The sequence below is a fragment of the Vulpes vulpes genome, chromosome 1, assembly GCF_048418805.1.
Source record: "Vulpes vulpes isolate BD-2025 chromosome 1, VulVul3, whole genome shotgun sequence".
Taxonomy (NCBI): Eukaryota; Metazoa; Chordata; class Mammalia; order Carnivora; family Canidae; genus Vulpes; species Vulpes vulpes.
The window spans coordinates 6671307-6693653 of record NC_132780.1 but is presented as its reverse complement, the minus strand read 5'-3'; the positions used below and the strand labels follow the sequence as shown (position 1 = coordinate 6693653).

Genomic DNA, 22347 nt, shown 5'->3' with positions numbered 1-22347 from the left:
TCTTACAAGTGAATGGATCAGATACCTCTAAAACAGGCATTTCTGCTATAATACCACATACGTGTATCTAAAAAACCCATTATCTTCAGTAAAATTACACATCAAAAAATTAAGAGTTTATGAAGAAAACAGGGCTGGAGAAGACTACTCAAACCTATGGAACTTTATTGGCAGAACACTAACAAATATAATAATTGACATTTCAAGAGATAGTCTAAAAGGCAGCTCAACATGGCTGAAGGCCATTTCATGGATACTAAAATGCACATACACAAGAGTAGAAATGCTGGATTTCAAGTGCTGAGACGCTGCAGTGAAAAAAAGCCCTAAGTCAGCAAGGCTACCATTAAGGTGGGAATAGGGTAAAATGTAACCTGTTTTCAGCTAGAAGCCAGGCAAGGTTAACAGTATCTCTGGGGAGAGAGTCCTGGATGCAGACACTCAATTATTAATTTTTTTCATATAGAGGTGAAGGGGCATCCAGCAATAAAGCATCAAGTTGAACACTTTGCCTTTCCTACTGAATGTTTTAGGTCTACTTCTATCCAGGCTTCATTCAAGAAGGAAAATTACCTGTGAATCAACTAACTCTCAAATTATACTGACATCATTCCCTATTCCATATCACTATTAAGCTAATTTGTATTGTGAGTTATTAATTGTATTATGGAACAGACTGCATTCTCATACGTTAAAAAAAAAAAAAATGGCAAAGGAAACACAGAGAATAGAGTCCAGGACTGGAGGTAAGGTTGGTGATTAGGGAAACAAGTTAAATCAGTGATAAGAATCACCTGAAGATTTCTTAAAACTAGAGAGAGGTGAGGTTATTTATTTATTTATTTATTTATTTTTACACTCATGAGAGACACACACAGAGAGAGAGAGAGAGAGAGAGAGAGAGAGAGAGAGAGAGGCAGAGACACAGGCAGAGGGAGAAGCAGGCTCCATGCAGGGAACCCAACATGGGACTCGATCCCGGGTCTCCAGGATCATACCCTGGGCTAAAGGCAGTGCTAAACTGCTGAGCTACACAGGCTGCCCAAGAAAGAGGTAATTTTTATTTTATTTTTTTAATAAAAATTTTATTTATTCATGACACAGAGAGAGAGAGAGAGAGAGAGAGAGAGAGACAGGCAAAGGGAGAAGCAGGCTCCGTGTGACTTGATCCAGGGTCTCCAGGATCACACCCTGGACTGAAGGTGGCGCTAAGCTGCTGAGCCACCGGGGATGCCCATGAGAGAGGTAATTTTTAACTGACTGAAACATAATCTATAGGATCAAGTCCTGGGCATGTTTTTGTTTTGTACTTATTTGTATTCTCCAGCAAATGATTCTGATGCTGATCAATATTTGAGTCTCTCTACTTAATTTTTTTTTTAATTTTTATTGATTTACGATACACACAGAGAGAGAGAGAGAGAGGCAGAGACATAGGCAGAGGGAGAAGCAGACTCCATGCACCGGGAGCCCGATGTGGGATTCGATCCCAGGTCTCCAGGATCGCGCCCTGGGCCAAAGGCAGGTGCCAAACCGCTGCGCCACCCAGGGATCCCTCTACTTAATGTTTTTAATGATTTTTTTTTATAATTAGAATAAAAAATAAATACCTCAGCATAAATAAGCTGCTTATCAATTCCTCTCTCATTTACTCTGTTCATGCCAGAAAGGCCTCTTCAGCTCACAAAAGGCACTACCACTATTTGCATTAAATAGCATTGCTGACAAGGTTATACGGTCTTTGAGAAATCCTCTGACTGCATGGTTGGCTTCTCTTCATCTTTAGATCTTAACTGAAAATCACTTTCTTCAGAAAAGCTATTCCTGCTGATCCTGTTTAGAACTATGCACTTTATACTCTATCCCAGCAACCAGCTGCTCTTCTTTTTCCCAATTTTGGAATATTTATTTTATCATCTGTTAGTTTCTTACACCTAAGCTTTCCTAACGACAGAAACAATCCCTAAAGTCCATTTACCATTAGATAACAAACCCCAAATACACAATAGATGTTACTCATTTAATTCCCATAATTACATAATCACTAATGAATATCTGTTTGTAATCTTTTAAAATGTACTACAATAGGGGTGGCTGTCTGGCTCAGTCATGAGACTCTTGATCTCAGGGTTGTGAGTTTGAACCCCACATTGGGAATTGAGTTTACTTTTTAAAAATGTACTACAATGATTTACTTATCTCCACTAGAGTTTATACTATTATTATCAGTGCTACATTTACTCAAATTTGTGTTCCTTCATACCTTCTCTAGGTGCTCCTCCTTCCCATTCCTACATAGCCAAAGGAACATCTGTACCTCCTACAAAACTATCTCAAATATTTTTCAATAATCCCAACATTGAAAGGCTTATGAAATCCTGAGCAAAGAGGCATGGGAAGACATTGAGTATAGCAGAATGACTGTCAAATACAGAATGGTACTTGGGATCACCTGAGTGTGAAAGAGTAAAAATAAAGGATATGTTGGATCTAGGCTCAAAGATAGTGATCCAGATGGGGAACCTGCATGAGAAAATCTAAATGCTGAATGAAGTAAGCAAGGATATGGGGAGAAGTGGGATAGGAGAGATAAGAAAGGTCTTTTCTATGACTATAGTCAAATGTATAAAACTGATGAAATGACTCAAAGTCTCATTATGAAACAGAAGGAGGAATAAAAAAATTTAAAAACCAAGCGACATCTTCACACTTCAAATTTTTATCTATTCATGAGAGACAGAGAGAGAGAGAGAGAGAGAGAGAGAGAGAGAGAGAGGCAGAGACACAGGCAGAGGAAGGAGCAGGCTCCAGGCAGGAAGCCTGACGTGGGACTCGATCCTGGGTCTCCAGGATCAGGCCCTGGGCTGAAGGTGGTGCTAAACTGCCACCTTCAGCTGCCCAACGCACTTCAAATTTTTAAAACTCCTTATTAAATAAAGAAAATTGTAGACTATCTAGAAAATAATATTGAAAACACTAGATTACCAAGAATCTACAAAATACAGTGCAGATCTTATAAGAAAATTCATCAATACATTTAAATTCCTAGAGCAAAGAAATGAAAGAAAAGAAATATGATTTAGAAAGTTAGAAAAAAAATATACTGAAGAATACAGAGAGGGAAATAAAAGCAAAACGTCATTAATTAGATAACAGAAAAAGAATGAAATACACAAGTTTTAAAAACCTAGGTTGTTTGAAAAAAGTCAGTGATATATATATTTGAATGTATGTGTGTATTTTTTTAAGTAGACTCCATACCTGGCATACAGCCTAATGTGGGGCTTGAACTCATGACCCTGAGATCAAAATCTGAGCTGAGACCGAGTTGGACACTTAACCAACTCAGCCACCCAGGTGCTCCAATCAGTGAAACATATTAATCATTTGCAAAGATAATTAGGAAAAAAGGAAAGCATTCAAACAAAGTTAAAAATAGCAACTAGGTATTCAGAAAGAACTCACTATGGGTCTCTCACAATTTTACACATCAGGCAAGCAGAAGTATTGACTACCTTTGTTCTGGATTATCTTTTCAAGAATGTTTGTATAACTGACAATGCGGAAAGGTACAGATAGTATCTCTCTCTAGATCAACAGGCAGGTTTGCTAATGGTTCAATATAATAAAGGTAGGATCTCCTTTGGAGAAAGGTCCCTCATGCTCATTGCCCATCATAAAGATTTGGGTTCTCTAAGTTCAGGATTCCTCCCTTACAGTGCAGCTCAATGCATATTCAGGTATCTATCTAGATACATCCACATCCCCCGCCATGGAATTTGTGGGCAAACAGGAATGAAGTAAATATGTTAATGTTCATGCCATTTGTTGTGCCGTTTTATTGTTGAGCAATAAAATCCTTTGTCTTTGGTCTAGAAGTCATATGTTTTTGCCAGCATCCATAACACTGCAGCAGATTAACCTGTTAGCATGCAGGTAGAGGCAAAACTGCAGACCTTTCACAGTTCTTGACATTAACAAGTAATTAACAAAACATAATTATTATGAAAATGGTAAGGAACAACTATGCCAATGAAGGGTAATTCTCTAAGAAAATATAGAGAAATTAATCAAAGACCTACTCTTAAAAATTATTCTGAAGATTATCAAAACTTTAGAAAGCATATAGCCCAATTATAAAGTGGCCCAGACCATTTACAAAAAAGAAAAAATTCGGGCAGCCCCAGTGGCTTAGTGGATTAGTGCCGTTTTCAGCCCGGGATGTGATCCTGGCGACCCAGGATCGGGTCCCACTTCGCGCTCCCTGCATGGAGACTGCTTCTCCCTCTGCCTATGTCTCTGCCTCTCTCTCTGTGTGTGTCTCTCATGAATAAATAAATAAAATCTTTTGAAAGAAAGAAAGACAGAAAGAAAGAAAGAATTCCAAGTTAAAGTGAGTTAAAAATGAGGGATCCCTGGGTGGTGCAGCGGTTTGGCGCCTGCCTTTGGCCCAGGGCGCGATCCTGGAGACCCGGGATCGAATCCCACGTCGGGCTCCCGGTGCATGGAGCCTGCTTCTCCCTCTGCCTGTGTCTCTGCCTCTCTCTCTATCTCTCTGTGACTATCATAAATAAATAAAAATTAAAAAAAAAAAAAAATTAAAAAAAAAAAAAAAAAAAAATGAAACCAAAACCTAGTAAAGGAAAACTCTATCATTTATGAAAATTCATGCAAAAACTCCTATAACACACTGAATCAAAATACATCATAACTAACTGTAGTCTATTTCAGGAATGCAAGGGCAGTTCAATGTTAGGAAATCTACTAAAATAATTTATCATATTCATTTATTCATTATTCTAAAGATAAAAATCCTATAATTATTTTTATAGACACTGGAAAGACATCTGACATAATTCAGCACTCATTTCTTATTTTTAAAGAAGCAAATGGGGGAACCTGGGTGGCTCGGTCAATTAAGCATCTGACTCCTGATTTCGGCTCAGGTCATGATCTCAGGATTGTGACGTCAACCCCACGTCAGGATCTGCACTGGGCATGAAGCCTGCTTAAGATTCTATCTCTCTGGGGTACCTGGGTGGCTCAGCGGTTGGGTGTCTGCCTTTGGCTTGGGTTGTGGTCCCGGAGTCCTGGATCAAGTCCCTCATCAGGCGCCCCATGGAGCCTGCTTGTTCCTCAGCCTATGTCTCTGCTTCTCTCTGTGTCTCTCATGAATAAATAAATGAAATCTTTAAAAAGAAAAAAGATTCTCTCTCTCCCTCTCCCTCAGCCCCTCATCTCTTCTCCCCCTCTAAATAAATAAAGAAATAAGCACTTAAAATAATAGGAATACATAGTTACTTCCTTATCATGATAAAAATATATATATATATTTCTTAGCCAAAAGCTAGATTTAACTCAATAAGAGAACACTGGGGACATGAAGAGACTTTGAAACTATTCTAAACTTGATTATGGTGGTGGTTACCCAAATTGTCTGCATTTGTCAAAATTCCTAAAACTAGACACTGAAAAGAGTGAATTTTAATGTATATAAATTACGCATCAATAAACCAGACTTCTCAAGTATTTTAAAAATGTAAACACAGGGGCAGCCCAGGTGGCTCAGTGGTTCAGCACCGCCTTCGGCCCAGGGTGTGATCCTGGAGACCGGGGATCAAGTACCACATTGGGCTCCCTGCATGGAGCCTGCTTCTGCCTGTGTCTGTGTCTCTGCCTCTCTCTCTCTCTCTCTGTCTCTCATGAATGAATAAATAAAATCTTTAAAAAAAAATGTACTCTTAGGGAATATGTGAAAAATCTACTTTCTGCTCAATTTTGCTATCAACTTAAAACTGCTCTAAAAAAGAAATCTATTAAAAGAGAGAGGGGCGCCTGGGTAGCTCACTTGGTTAGTAAGAGTCTCACTAGATTTCAGCTCAGGTCACAATCTCAGGGTTATAAGATCAAGCCCTGTGTTGGACTCCATGGGGGGTATGGAGCTTAAGATTCTCTCTCTCCTTCATCCCTCCACCCTGATCTCTCTCAAAACAAAACAAAATATATATATCCAAAAAGAAATCTCATAACTGAAAAATAGCTAAATTTAACAATTTAACAGATATCTTTAACAGCAGATTAGACTTAGCAGAAAAGATCAGTGAACTAGGAAATGGGTTTATAGAAGATATCAAAGTTGAATCCCAGAAATAAAAAAGAATAAGAAAAAACATAAGAGAACATAAAAGATACATGCAAAAATTTAAAAAGGTCTAGGGGCCCCTGGGTGGCTCAACTGGTTAAATGTCTTCCTTCGGCGGGGTCATGATCCCAGGGTCCTGGGTTCGACCCCACATCAGGCTCCCTGCTCAGCTGGGAGTCTGCTTCTCCCTCTGCTCATGATCTCTCTCTCTCTCACATGCTCTCTGTCAAATAAATAAAATCTTAAAAAAAAAAAAAAAAAAAAAAAAAAAGGTTTAACTTATGTGTAACTTGAGTCCCAGAAGGAGAGAAGAGTAAAAACGGGAAAGAAACAATACTTGAATATTTAACAACCAAGAATTTTTCAAAACTGATAAGATATGAAGTCCAATTTAATTCCTTAGAACAGCAAAAAGCATACATACACCACAATATAAAAATAGACGCACCACAGTAAATCTGTGAAAACCAAATAAAAAAGAAAATTCTAAAAGCAGTCACAGAGGGAAAAAAACCTCCAAAATAATTCCCGAAAAGGAATTCCAATATGACCAACAAACTGCTGCTAAATGGAAATGACAGAAGCCAAAAGACAAGATACTAGCTAAGAGAAAAATAACTCCCAATTCAGAATTCTGTATCCAATAAAAACAAAGATAAAAATTCTGTACCCTTTAAAGATTGAAGATATTGTCAAATAAAACTTAAGAGAGGGCGGCCTGGGTGGCTCAGCGGTTTAGCGCCGCCTTCAGCCCAGGGCCTGACCCTGAAGACCCGGGATCGAGTCCTACGTCGGGTTCCCTGCCTGGAGCCTGCTTCTCCCTCTGCCTGTGTCTCTGCCTCTTCCTCTGTGTCTCTCATGAGTAAATAAATAAAATCTTAAAAAAAAAAATTAAAGAGAATTCATTGCCAGGAGACACAATAAAAGAAATACTCAAGGAAATTCTTCAGGTACAGAGAAAATGATTCTAGGTAGAAGAATGACAGTGCAGAAAAGAATGAGGAGCACTGCAAGAGGTAAACAGTAGGTAAATCTAAACAAACACTGACAACAGAATAAAATTAGTGCTCAGTGGGGATTAAAATGTATATAGAATTATAAGTTACATGGGACGCCTGGGAGGCTCAGCGGTTAAGCTCTGCCTTTGGCTCAGGGTGTGATCCTGGAGTCCTGGGATCGAGTCCCACATCGGGCTTCCTGCAGGGAGCCTGCTTCTCCCTCTGCCTGTGTCTCTGCCTCTCTCTCTATGTGTCTTTCATGAATGAATAAATAAAATCTTTTAAAAAAAATAAAAAGAATTAAGTTACATGACAACAACACAAAAAAGAGGAGGATACATAAAAGGAATTAATATGTTATTAATATCTTCACAATACTGGGAAAGATACAAAGGAGTTAATTTAAGGAGCAATGTAATAAGTAAAGAATCCATTTTTTGGGCAGCCTGGGTGGCTCAGCGGTTTAGCGCCGCCTTTGGCCCAGGGTGTGATCCTGGAGTCCTGGGATAGAGTGCCACATCAGGCTCCCTGCATGGAGACTGCTTCTCCCTCTGCCTTGGTCTCTGCCTCTCTCTCTCTCTTTCTGTGTCTCTCATGAATAAATAAATAAAATCTTAAAAAAAAAAAAAAAAGAATCCATGTCTTCATTTCTAGGGCAACTCTGAGAAGAAAACTAGAAGTATGTGTAACTAACACAAGAGGCAAAAGCTAAAGTCAACATATTTGATTCATCCAGAAAAGTCAGGAAAAGAAAAAAAGGAAGAAAGAATAAGTTGAACAAAAAATGAGGAAGACAATAGATTTGAGCCTAAATATATAAGAAAATTTTTTTAAAAAGTTACTTAAATGTAGTTGGATTAAATCATTAATTAAAAGACAAAGATGTTTCTTATCCATATTGGAGGAAGGAAGCTGGTGAGGAGTCCAATTTGGGTAAAGAGGGTATCCAAAGGGGCAGCCCCATGCAAGTTGTTGAAATCCCAGAGAGGGGAGGAGAATATCCAGAGAGAGGAGCAGACCCACATGTACTGGGTACATCTACCATGGCTCTTACTCTACCTCCCACCACTTCCATCTCCAGCTGGGAGAGATCAAATAGCCTTCTGATTGTTCTTTCCATTTCCCATCTTGTCTCTATTCAATCTGTTCTCCATAGAGTGATAATTAGAAGACAAATCAGCTTAAATGTAATTCCCCTGCTCAAAAATTTCCAGGGGCTTTCTATCACATTTAAAAGTCCCATGCCTTACCTTGGAATAATCATCCTAATCATCCTGGCCTTCTTGCTGTTCCTCAAACCCACAAAACTTCCATCTCCCAACCCAAGGCCTTTTTTTTTTTTTTATTTATGATAGTCACAGAGAGAGAGAGAGAGGCAGAGACATAGGCAGAGAGAGAAGCAGGCTCCATGCACCCGGAGCCCGACGTGGGATTCGATCCCGGGTCTCCAGGATTGCGCCCTGGGCCAAAGGCAGGCGCTAAACCACTGCGCCACCCAGGGATCCCTGCATTTGCTATTCCATCAGGATCGCTCTTGCTTTAGATACTCCTGTAACTAGATTATCCTACAGATATTCCTATAACTGTTTTTCCAGGTCTCCACTCAAATATCACCTCTTCAAAAAGCCCTGAGCACCCTAAAACAAACATGTCAACACCTGTCAATTTCTAGCCCTTGCTCTTCTCACTTTTCTTTTTCTTTTTTTTTTAAAGATTTTATTTATTTATTCAAGAGAGACACAGAGAGAGAGGCAAAGAGAAACAGGCTCCATGCAGGGAGCCCGATGTGGGACTCGATCCCGGGACTCAGGGATCACGCCCTGAGACGAAAGCAGACACTCACCCACTGAGCCACCCAGGTGTCCGTTCTCACTTTTCTTAATAATACTTGTCACCACCTAACATTATCCATTTATTTATTTACTTAATGTCCTTACTTCTATTAAAATGTAAACATGGCTGCTGGAACCTAGCATTCTTGTTCACAATTGTTCTACTGGTGTCTAGCAATGCATGGTTCAGATCACTCAATGAATGAATACATTTTTAGGCAACAAAAGACATCTAAACTAATCAAAATAGAAGTCAGAGAAACTGGATCTTATATAGATACTGCTATCGACTGAACTGTGTGTCCCTCCAAAATCAGACACTGAAGCTCTGACACAATGTGACTGTATTTGGAAATGGTACTTTTAGAAGATAATTAATAAGGTTAAAAGAAGTCATAAGGCTCTTAGCCTGATAGGACTGGTGGCCTTATAAGAGGTCTGTCTCTGTCTCACTCCTTCTCCTTCTCTGCCATGTGAGGACAACGTGAGAAGAGAAGATCTGCAAGCCCTCATCAGAGCCCCAAATGCTAATCTCAGATTTCCACCCTCCAGAACTATGGGAAAACAAATGTTTTACCAGCCTATGGTATTTTGTTGTGGCAGCTCAAGCTGACTAACACAGATTTAGATATAAATGAATTATAGTCGTTGATGATAAAAAGAGTATCCATATCTTTGTTCAAATTTTTTACCTATCACCCCTAATTGAACATTTTTGTTTACTTTTTGAGAAAATTGTAGGTTCCTGTGAGGTTGCAGAAAATACACAGGAAAGTCTCATGCAACCTTCACCCAACCTCTCTCAATGTTTAACATCTTATATAAGTATAGTATAATACTCAAACCAAGAAAGTAACATTGGTATAATCCAGAGAGCTCATTTAGACTTCACTAGTTATACATGCCCTTGTGTATACGTATAGTTGACCTTGAACAATGCAGGGTTATGGGTGCCAACCCCCCATGCAGTAAAAACTCTGAGTATTTACCTTTTGATTCCCCCAAAACTTAACAACTAATAGCCTGTTGACCAGAAGCCTTACCAATAACATAAAATATTAACACATATTTTCTAAGTTGGATGTATTATAGACTGTATTCTTATAACACAGTGAGCTAGAGAAAAGAAAGTGTTATTAAGAAAAACGTAAGAGAAAATACATTTACAGTACTCTACTGTATTAATTGAAAAACATCCACATGTAACTGGAGTCACACAGTTCAAACGCATGTTAAGGCTCAACTGTATATATTTCTATGCAATTTTAAAGTTTTATCACATATAAACTTGCATAATCACCACCACAAACAAGATACTCAACTGTACCATAACCACAGAACTCCTTTATGGCCCTAACCATCCTTTCCCTTTTCTATATCCTAACCCTTGACAAGCATGAATCCATTTGCATCTCTGTAATTTTGTTATTTCATAAATATTACATAATTGGAGTCATGGGGTATGTAACCTTTTATGATTGGCTTTTCTAACTCAGCATACTTCCTCATGCATACTACCCAAGCCGCTGTGTGTATCCACAGTTTATTTCTTTTTGTTGCTGAGCATTATTCCATAGTATGGATGTACCTTTTACTCATTTTTTTAAAAAATATTTTATTTATTTATTTGAGGGGGGGAGTAGAGAAAGAGAGAGAGAGAGAGAGGTAATGAATGAGCAGAGGGAGATGCAGCGGGAGAAGCAGACTCCCCACTAAGCAGGGAGCTGGACATGGGGCTCAATCCCAGGACCTGAGATCATGACCTGAGCTGAAGGCAGACTGAGCCACCTAGGTGCCCTTACCCATTTTTAATTGGGTTATCATTACAGTGTTGAGTTACAGTACATATCGGTCTTCTGTTTGATATGTTTTACTGCTATTTTCTCTTGGTCTGTGACTTATCATTTTTTTATTGGTATATTTTGAAGAGACAAAGTTTTTAATTTGGATAAAATTTGATTTATCAATTTTTATTATGGTTATTGCTTTCACCTAAGAAGCCTTTGGTTACTATAAGTCATTCTCCTAGTTTTCCTTTAAAAGCTTTATATTTAGCTTTCTTTTTTTAAGTTTATTTTCTATTATATTTAGTAATCTCTACACAAGATCAAGAGTCACATGCTCCTCCGACTGAACCTGCCAGGCACACCCAGCTTTCATATTTTTTATATAAAATTTATAATGAGTCTTAAATTTTTTTATATTTGGATTTTTTACATTTTTTATGTTTAGTTTTTATATTTAGGTCTAAAGTACATCTTTTTTTTTTTAAGATTTATTTATTTATTCATTCAGAGAGAGCGAGAGAGAGGCAGAGACACAGGCAGAGGGAGAAGCAGGCTCCATGCAGGAAGCCCGACGTGGGACTCGATCCAGGGTCTCCAGGATCACACCCCAGGCTGCAGGCAGCACTAAACCGCCGCACCACCAGGGCTGCCCTAAAGTACATCTTAAAGTAATTTTGGGATGAGATAGGGGTGAAGATTTTTTTCTCCAGCTATTCCAAAATTCGTTGTTTTTTTTTTTAAGATTTTATTTATTTATTCATAGAGATGCAGAGAGAGAGAGAGAGAGGCAGAGACACAGGCAGAGGGAGAAGCAGGCTCCATGCAGAGAGCCCGATGTGGGACTCGATCTAGGGTCTCCAGATCATGCCCTGGGCTGCAGGCGGCGCTAAACCACTGTGCCACTGGGTTGCCCTCCAAAATTCATTTGTTAAAAAAACTTTCCTTCCCCTCCACTAGAATGTTTTGGTGCCTTTGTCAAAAATAAATGATCCTGGGATGCCTGGGTGGCTCAGCAGTTGAGCAGTTTCCTTTAGCTCAGGGCGTGGTCCTGGAGTCCCGGGATCGAGTCCCACATTAGGCTTCTTACATGGAGCCTGCTTCTCCCACTGCCTATGCCTCTGCCTCTCTCTCTCTCTCTGTCTTTCATGTTTTCAGAAGTAAAATCTTTTTAAAAATGTGATCTTCGGGGCACCTGGGTGGCTCAGCAGTTGAGCACCTGCCTTTAGCTCAGGTCGTGATCCTACAACCAGGATCAAGTCCCACATCGGGCTCCTGCATGGAGTCTGCTTCTCTCTCTGCCTACGTCTCTGCCTCTCTCTCTCTGTGTTTCTGATGAATAAATAAATAAAATCTTTAAAAAATATATTTAAAAATTTTAAAAACTAAATGATCTTTTAAGTGTGTATGAGTTCTACCTCTAAGGTCTCAGTTCTGTTCTGTTGGTTGACCTTTATCCAATATTCAAAGTCTTGATTACAGTAGTTTTATTTTTTTGAGAAAGAGAGAAAGGTGGGGGGAGGGAGACACAGGGAGAGAGAATCTCACGCAGGCTCCCCACTGAGGCTGGAGCCTGATGCAGGACACAATCTCAAGACCCTGAGATAATGACCTTAGCTGAAACCAAGATTTGGATACTCAACTGAGAGAGCCACCCAGGTGCCCCTTGATTACTGTAGTTTTATAATCTTGAAGTATCTTGAAGTCATATAGTCGAAATCCTGTAATATACTCTTCCTTTCCCAAGATTACCTTAGAAACGCTAAGTCCATCATTTTTTCATAAATTTTGGAATCAGCTTAAGATTTATAAAACTGATATTTTAAGCAGACTGAGTCTTCCCATCCCCAAAACAGTTTCTTTCTATTTATTTAGGTCTTTACCATGGTCTTTAGTGTACAGGTCTTGCATGTTTTATCAAATTTACTCCTCAGTATTTTTGGTTTCTGCCACTATTGTAAATTGACTTAATTTGCTTTTAATTTTCTTAATTGACTTAATTGACTTAACTGACTTAATTGACTTAACTGGTTTTAAATTCCTTATTTTTTTCACTCCTAGTATATAAAAACACTATTTTTATTTTTTAAAATATTTTATTTATTTATTCTACCTATTTTTTTAATTATTTATTTATGGGAGGTGTTCTTTCCTTTTATGAAGGAATTTGTTTAACACTGCTGCTATTTCTTTCTTGAATATTTAATAGAATTCACCAGTGAAGCCATTTGAGTTTTCTTTGTGGAAATATTTCTGAATGAATTCAATTATTTTGACAGATATAAGGCTACTCAGATTTTCTTTTTTTATCTTGTGTCAGCTCTGGTAATTGTGTTTTTTAAGTTGTTCCATTTCATTTAAGATGTCTAATTTATTGGAATAAAATTACTCATGGTATTCTCTTATTATTCTTTTAATGGCTATAGGATGTGAAGTGATAACCCAGTTACTATTTCATTCCTAGCATTAACAGTTGTTGTCGTCCTTTTTTTTTCCTTGATGACTCAAGTTAGGTGTTTACCAACTTTGTTGATCTTATCAAGAAATCAACCTTTGGCTTTATTAATTTTCTCTACTTTTACTATCTTGTTGATTTCAGCTCTTATGTTTACTGTCATCTTTGTTCCTCCTACTGAGAACAGCTCCTCTCTTTGAAGTAGTAGAGAAAATATTAAAAATGAAAAACAAGGGCAGCCCCGGTGGCACAGCGGTTTGGCGCCGCCTGCAGCCCAGGGTGTGATCCTGGAGACCAAGGATCGAGTCTCAGGTCGGGCTCCCTGCACGGAGCCTGCTTCTCCCTCTGCCTGTGTCTCTCCCTGTTTCTCTCTCTGAATGAATAAATAAATAAATCTTTAAAAAAAATAAAAATGAAAAACAGAGAGTTGTGATTGAGGTCAACAGGAAGTTCCTCTTGAGTCCAGGTTTAAAAGATTTTAATTTGCTTCCCTCCACAGGCCATGGGCTTTGGAAGAGAGATTTCCAATATCTCAAGGTTAACAGGCTTGGCTCTTACCTGCAGTAATTAATTCCCCATCCTATTCAGCCCTCACTCACCAGAGCAGTGTCTTTTGGTCTCTTCCCTCACAACCATCCAGGGCTCCTTCCCTTCATCCAGTAAGGTAATCACATCTGGTTTAGAAATGGAAGGTTCTGCTTAAAAGATAATGTGATGTGAAATTATAAGTCCAAAAGTCAGGTACAAATTTGGTTAAATTCATAATTAACTACAGATCAAAATGGCACTTTACAAAGCCTAAGAGTGAAGAAATGAAAGGCAGCTGAAGAGCACTCATGTTAGGGTACCTTTGGGAGCACAAGGAAACGATAATAACAGGCCTTATTATAATTTAAACTCATATAAACTCTGTTGAGAGGTGGTCTTGTGTAGTGGTTGAGAATATAAAATCTGAATCCAGACTGAGTTTAAAATCCTGCCTTTCTTGCTGTGTTACCTCAGTAAATTATTAACCTCTTATGCCTAAGTTTTCTCATCTGAAAGGATGATAATCACAGTATATTACTTATAGAGTTGTGAGAATTAATTAATAATGGACAATGCTCACAATAGTAAGTACAACTACATGCAATTATAGGTACATATACCTGTGTGTGTATTAGTTATTTTTATTATTATCAACTTACTGACAGGAGAGTCTTCCTGAGATGACATCTGATCCTTTCTAGGATTATTCATTCAATGATAAATTCAAAGTTCTTAGATTTTTTTTTTTAAGATTTTATGTATTTATTCATGAAAGACACCGAGAGAGAGAGGCAGAGATACAGGCAGAGAGAGAAGCAGGCTCCATGCAGGGAGCCCGATGTGGGACTCGATCCCAGGACCCCAGGATCACACCCTGGGCCGAAGGTAGGTGCTCAACTACTGAGCCACCCAGGCATCTCAAAGTTCTTAGATTTTAAATTTCAACCACAAAGCAGGTAGAACTCAATATGTTATAGGAAACAGAATGCGTTTACTTGAGTTTTAAATGAACTTTGTGGATCCATTTTATACAGTGTAAGTTCTCTAGGCTCCCTTGATTTTTAGAGACTCAAAACCCCTGTGGCTAGGTACTCTCCTGGCTGGATTAGAAAGGAGTGTTAAGTATTTGCATCAATTCTGGGCTTAAATATAATGTAAAATCTGATTTCTTGGACAATGCTTCTGTTGTCATCAACCCAAATTCAAGCCCAGCTCTTGGATACCAATGAAACAAGTAAATCACAGAACCTGAAAAAAATCTGAAGGACACAGCAGAATGAAAGTGATGAAGTATTAAATGCAGGAGCCTATTTCCAACCCAACAAAGCTAAAGCCATTCCTTTGGAACACAAAGAAAAAAATTTATCTATTTTCTCAAAACATAGTCCTGAAATTGACAATAAAGTCAACATAATTTGAAATAAACAGCCTTACCTAGTGAGATGAAATTGCTATAATTCTCCCACATTACATCCCTATATAAGTCCCTCTGAGCTGAGTCCAGGAATTCCCATTCTTCCTGTGAGAAATCTATGGCCACGTCCCTGAATGTCACTGAACCCTGAAAAAATAAAACTCATGTTATTACCTGTGAAAATAAATGCAATATTTCTTAAATGAAAAGGGAGGAGATTGAAGACTGCAATGCAGAGAAGGGGCCACATAACAAGCAATGGGATAGGGCTTATGTGAAGGGAACAGTAAGAAAATTAGTATCACTGAAGCAGAGTTCTACATGTCTTGAACAGCCCTACGGCTGCAGATAAGATTAATTTTTTACCCCCCAAAATCTGGAAATTAATAAAATAACCAAAAAAACGCCAAATTAATTGAAACTGTACACACAAGCCTTTTACAAGCTATGTGTCTCCACCGTAAATTCATGGGAAATGTCTTCCGCTTCCTTTTCCCTTTAACGATCGTGAAAAAATATTGACAAAAACTTCTCCCAAAAGTACTGTAATATCTTTTCTAAGAAAATAGACTCAAGTTCATCATAAAGTCAGATTTTTCTTATAAACATTTTCCCTATAAGGACCACTTCTTTAATAAACTTTAAAAAAAACTGTACATGGCAGTCCACATTTTGAATATATCATATTCAATCTTTTTCTTTTCCTATTTAGATACTTTAATTCATTACAATTTCAAAAATCTTCCTTGATTCTTACAGCCTACATTATCTATTACTTATGCATCTGGATAACCTTCTTAGTCTTTATCATCCATCATCCCTAACTGAACACCCTTTCTCAACCCTGACTTGAGGATGCTGAACCATGATGATGTCACTTTGGACAAATGGTTTTCAATCAGGAGTGATTTTACTCCCCAGAAGATATCTGGCCATGTCTAGAGACAATTTTGGTTATCACAACAGGAGGGAGGGGATATGAGGGTTATAGGCACCTCACTGGTAAAAGGCCAGGGATACTGTTTGATGTTCCACAATGCAGACGACAGCCCCCACAATAAAAGATTCTCTGACTCAAAATATTAATACTCCCAAAGTTGAGAAACCTTGTTATAAACCAGCACATCCTGTAAAATTACACAATGGACTTTGCTCCTGGTATTCTTCTCTCAGGGTTTCTCTCTCAGGGTTTGCTGGAGATGATTCTTGATCTATTTGTAGTTCTGTTCTGATTACCTAATTACCTCCCCACTGGTGAGGGAGAGATTCCTTGCCCTATATAGTATGAGGTGGCTCAATACCTGACACTGGACAGATGAGACTGACAGCATTTATTAGACATATATACTCACAGCCCAGGGGAGGAGAACACCACACGTCATGCAGGGCCACACAGGGGTTGCACTCAGGAATGGAGTGAACAAGCAGGGTCTGTGGGAGGCAGGCTTTGTAGTAAAAAGAGGGTAAGGTGTCCCTGATCCCCACAGGAGGATGTGACCGGTTTGTTTGAATAATTCTGTGGGCTGGCAGGGAGGTGAAACCTTCTGATAGGGTGAGGACCAGAAGGGGTTTAGATCATCTGCCTGATAGGAAGGCTAGCCAGGTAGGAGTCTTTTCTGCTGGATAGGGACCATATCTGGCAAGAACAGGGGAACTCATGATTAGGCCTTTGGAGCCATGATAAAGATATCAAGTCACCATATGAAATTTTAAGCCTTACAATATAAGGCCCCAATTATATCCCTACTTGATCCACCCAATCCTAAAAGCCTTACATATATACTGTAAGATCTCAACACATACAGAGACTGAGACCAGCCAACACTAAATCTCATTTTATGTCCTTGGAAAACTCAAGTCTGTGAAGAAGTCTGGAGTTTTCCCTCTAGGCAGTCAAATAGGACCAAATTCTCTCCTTCATTAAACCAGAGATCTTCAAGGAAAGTTTTTAAAACAAAGATCTCCCCTTAATATCAATAACTCATTCCTGAATACCAGACATTCTAATAGTACATTATTAAACAGGTATTTATTGCAACTACTCTGCACTACACGTCAATTCCAAACCTCCAAGCAGCCTCACATCTCCCTCCAGGATAGAATTATAGTATACATGGGTTGCTCCACATGTACCTTTAGCTTTAGTATTTTCATAGTTTCTTTTACTGAATTCACTTTTCTCACTTGCTTTGTGTCTTTTCCCTCAATTTCTTCAATACTTCCCCAACTTTTTAGAAACTCATTTTATACTACCCAATAGCTACATGTTAAATAAATACACTATGAAAATGTATTTCTAACCAAAACATAATGGCAGGATAGCTCACATTCTGTATGACGCTCTGACACCTCCATTCTCACCGGCAGCACCAGAAACACACATCCTCTTAATGATATTTGTGTGCGTCTCAAAACATCCGAGGATGGTCCTGATAGTCTACCAATTATATTTGAAATATAACAAGAGTCTCCTGCACATTATTTTTTGTTAAAAAGAGTTATACTGAACTATACAATTTCACTTATTTAAAGTTCTAAAAATAGGCAAAATTTATTTATGGTGTTAGAAGTCAGGACACAGGGGTTATATCTGGGCCTGGTGGGCAGGGAGTGACTGAAGTGGGGACATCTGAGGTACCACCAATATTCTCTTTCTTGACCTGAGTGCTGCTAGCACAAATGTGCTCAGTGTATGAAAATTCATTCAGCTACACACCTAAGACTTGTGTTCTTTTCTCTATGTATGTTACATGTCAATTAAAAGGTCAAAAACTTTGAAAAGATGTCAAATTGTGTACTGGGGACACAAATTTTTCCTACATAAAGCCAGACTAAAAATCATTGTATTCAGAGATATACTTTCTCTGAAGCTTAAGTATTAAAATCAAAAGCTGTTATATTGGAAAATGTTAACAAGGGAACTTTCTGCAGAGAGTGCCTGCATTTTTCTCAAGGCATTTCACTTTTGTTCCCTCATGGCTCTTGACAGAAGATTCTGTAGCCAGGAGAAGATCCACATTAGTGGAGAAGAGAGAAGGCCATGTAGGAAGGACACTCACTGGGCTCTTTGTTCCCAACCCTCATTGGAATGAGAGGAACTAAAGAAAATTCTTGAGTGGAGTTGTGTTAAATAAGAAGTGTCAGGATAAGGAATGGGTATGTATGTACATATGACATAGAGATCAATAATATTTCAAAAAGGAGAAAAGAACATCAACTTACATAGGCCATGGTTTCAAAATGCAAGAACTGGTCAGTCCTTTTCAAGATTTCTCTGTTGGAGAACTGTCGAGTCCAGATAAGCCAGATCTGGAAGAAAAAGAGGCCGTGAAACCAAATGTAACCCAGAGATCCCCAAAAGACTTATGTTAATGAGCGTTTTTCTTTTCTGTCCCTACTTCCTAACTATTCTCCACAACTATACCCACCCTGATTCCATACTCACAAAAACTAGGAGAGAGTACAAGAAGTGTAAAGAAATCCAAGCCCTAAGGAATCCAGCTGAACACTGAAGGATTTGGTATAGAAGCCTGAATACTTAGGAGGAGGACTCCCGGTCTGGCAGTATAGATCTGGTCCTGACACTGGACTCCTCCTCCCTCTAGTACCATCTTTCAGGGCTAAGAAAGGGCCATACCACCATATACAGCCTCTTGAGCCCCTAGGATCCTGCCTGAACCTCCTAAACACGAAGCCTGCAAACCACACAGAGTAAGCCTAGCAGCTGCTACCACTGGCCTTTCCCCAGCCCAAACAACTCACTACTCTGTTTCCCAATCAGGACCTCTCATCCTAGGACATATTTTGCACCTCCTCCCTCTCTTTCAGTTTCCAAATGGGAACAAGGAGATTCATGATCATCACAGTTAGTCAACAACAAACGTTCATGGAGAATTGCTACATGGTGGGCATTTCATAGACATCCCCTAATGGCCCTCAGCACTGTTCTCCTATGCATTACTTTTTTTTTTTTTTTAAGATTTTATTTATTCATGACAAACAGAGAGAGAGAGAGAGAGAGTCAGAGACACAGGCAGAAGGAGAAGCAGGCTCCATGCAGGGAGCCTGAGGCGGAACTTGATCCCGGGTCTCCAGGATCACACCCCAGGCTGACAGCGGCGCTAAACCACCGGGGCTGCCCTGCTATGCATTTCTTCTCATCTCTCAATACACCAGGAAATCAATGCTCAGGGGTGAAAACATTTGCCCAGATTCAGTTATTAGGTGGCAACGTTCTGTTCTTAGTCCACATTTCTCTAACTAAAAGGCCATCTTGCAACTTTGGTTTTTGCTTCTAAAGACTAGATTTCAATAAATAAATAAATAAAAAATAAAGACTAAATTTCTACATCCCTGAGAGGAATTCGAGCAAGGACAATTCACTACAAAATAAAAATAATCTTTCACAAGACACTAAACCTCACTACTAATTATGGAGATGTGTGCAAGGCACACCAAAAAATTTCACTTTTGGGCAGTCTGGGTGGCTCAGCGGTTTAGCGCCACCTTGGGGCGTGATCCTGGAGGCCCAGGATCCAGTCCCAAATCAGGCTCCCTGCATGGAGCCTGCTTCTCCTTCTGCCTGTGCCTGTGCCTCTCTCTCTGTGGGTCTCTCATGATTAAATAAATAAAAATCTTTAAAAAAAAGGAAAAGAAAAGAAAAGAAAAGAGAAAAATTTCACTTTTACAGTGATGGAACTGTGAGGTCTGAAAGACTGATGTCACAGAGTAGCAAAGTCATAAGGAAATGGACACCATGTTGGTCCAAATTTAGAACTATGTGAAGAAGCATTTAAACATGATAACCCTAAAGACCTTGTGAGCTAGTTCCCAGAACTTCACTTCTGAGACTAAAGGAACTATTTGCACATGTATATAAAGCTATCCGCAGAGGTACGCTGACAGGCATGGTTTACAATGAACAAAAGCTGAAAAGAATCTAATTGGGGAAATGATTAAATACTAGTGCATCTACACCACTAAAAACCAGGCAAATATTAAAAAGTGATGATGCTGCCCTAATTTTGATGAAATGAATGAAGCCACTGTGTTTAAAACAAAAAAATCCCATGGGTGCTCAGTGGGTTAAGCGCTGGACTCTTGATCTCAGCTCAGGTCTTGATCTCATGATCATGAGACTGAGCCCCTAGCTGGGCTCCATACAAGGTGTGGAGCCTACTTTAAAAAATCAATTAATTAAATAAATAAAAATACAAATAAATAACTAAATAAAGGGCAGCCCCGATGGCCCAGTGGTTTAATGCCGCCTTCAGCTCGGGGTGTGATCCTGGAGACCCGGGATCAAGTCCCACATCAGGTTCCCTGCATGGAGCCTGCTTCTCCCTCTACCTGTCTCTCTCTCTCCTCTTTCTCTGTGTCTGTCATGAATAAATAAATAAAATCTTGGGCAGCCCCTGTGGCGCAGCGGTTTAGCGCCGCCTGCAGCCCAGGATGTGATCCTGGAGACCCTGGATCGAGTCCCACGTCGGGCTCCCTGTACGGAGCCTGCTTCTCCCTCTGCCTGTGTCTCTGCCTCTCTCTCTCTCTCTGTGTCTCTATGAATAAATAAAATCTTAAAAAAAAAAATCTTAAAAAACAATTCCAACATGTGTGGCAATAAATTCTTGTGACAGAAAAAAAAATCACATGTATGCTAGGAGGACTACTTCAAATGTCTACAGGAACAGCCAGCAACACTCACCACCATATTAAACACAGTGTGAACCTCACAAATACAAATATTCCAAATAAGGCAAAAATTTCCCCATTTCAAGGTTTTTCTTTCAGCCTTCTGTTGATCTGAGAAAAAAAAGCCCAAGATACTCTAAGAACAGCTGTTGTTTTTCCTGAGTGACTTTTATTTTTTTATTTACTTTACCTTCTAATTCATGAGCCAAGTCTATTGTTGACTTTGCCCATGTATACTGGAGTACTATCTAGAAACGAATCGTAAAAAATGCCTGACTGGGGATGCCTGGGTGGCTCAGCAGTTGAGCGTCTGCCTTTGGTTCAGGATGTGATCCCGTGGTTCTGGGTAAGTGTCATCATCCCCCCCACAATCAGGCTCCCTGCAAGGGACCTACTTATGTCTCTCTCTCTCTCTCTCAAGAATAAATAGTCTTAAAAAAAAAAAAAAAAAAAAAAACCCTGACTGATGTCCTTTAAGTAATGACAGCAGTCTCTTGGCTGCTTCCTTTCACATCTTCCTGAGAAATAAATTTATTTTATTTCTGAGCCAATCCTTTGGGCTAAGATGCCTATGAAGTCTCCAAGGCCTATTGGATCTCTCTGTTCTACTAATCTGACTTCACATAAAACATCATTAAAATAAAAACTGTGAGACATTATTAATGATACTGGAATTAAAATAAAATTTAAAAACCACACCCACACAAAAAACTTGTGAGATATAAGTCTGACCTATGAAATCCATTACCTCCAGACCCCATAGCTTCAGTATAATCTGGACACAAGTTGGTAGTGCTTGCTCTCATCACATTAATATCTTTTCTATCCTAATAGGTTACTGAATAAGGCAGGAAGCATTTTTTTTTTTTTAAGTACCCATAATGATGAGACTTGGTATACTGTTATACCTAATTACTAATACAAGCTTTGGTATGATACTTCCAGGATACAAATCTCAGTTCTGATCTTGGACATGTTACTTAACTTTTCAGCCTTAGTCACCTCCCGTAAAAAAATGGTGATAATTATAGATTCTATCTTAAAAAGTTGTTATAAGGATTAAATAAGACATCATATATAATAAAGCACTTAAGGTAACAAACATTAAATGAAAGCCAGCTGTATCACTGAAGATGAAGACTACTACATACACTTTTCCCCATAATTATTATTTTTTAAAAGATTTTATTTATTTATTCATGTGAGACACAGAGAGGCAGAGATATTAGGCAGCGGGAGAAGCAGGCTCCCTACAGGGAGCCCGATGTGGACTAGATCCCAGGACCCCAGGATCACCACCTGAGCCAAAGGCAGATGCTCAACCACTGAGCACCCAGGCGTCTCTCTTCCCTGTAATTATTAAAGAAAATTCTCTTCTGCTCTTTTCTTCTTCCACAAAATATTTGAGCTTCTCAGCCTTGCTCTCTCTTATAATGCTAGCAAAAAAATTCCAAACTTCACATTGATAAGCAATTCCTCCTGATTAACAATTTACAAAAGGGGGTT

The 22347-nt window shown here is 39.0% G+C and overlaps 1 protein-coding gene across 7 annotated transcripts in view; it reads right to left on the bottom strand.

The window, feature by feature from the left end:
* The window catches only part of LOC112928495 (uncharacterized), a 125034-nt gene that overhangs the window by 5744 nt on the left and 96943 nt on the right, over positions 1–22347 (bottom strand). For 2 of the 7 annotated variants that reach the window (XM_026010260.2, XM_026010261.2), the window contains exons 2-5: positions 18376–18462; positions 16506–16584; positions 15174–15300; positions 13811–13909 (exon numbers count right to left, since the gene is read on the bottom strand). In XM_026010260.2, the coding sequence (XP_025866045.1) occupies positions 13811–13909; positions 15174–15300; positions 16506–16535 (256 nt within the window). In that variant the 5' untranslated portion in view covers positions 16536–16584; positions 18376–18462. The remainder of the gene's footprint in view (positions 1–13810; positions 13910–15173; positions 15301–16505; positions 16585–18375; positions 18463–22347) is intronic. The other 5 variants (XM_026010263.2, XM_072753516.1, XM_026010264.2 and 2 more) reach the window with 3 other exon arrangements.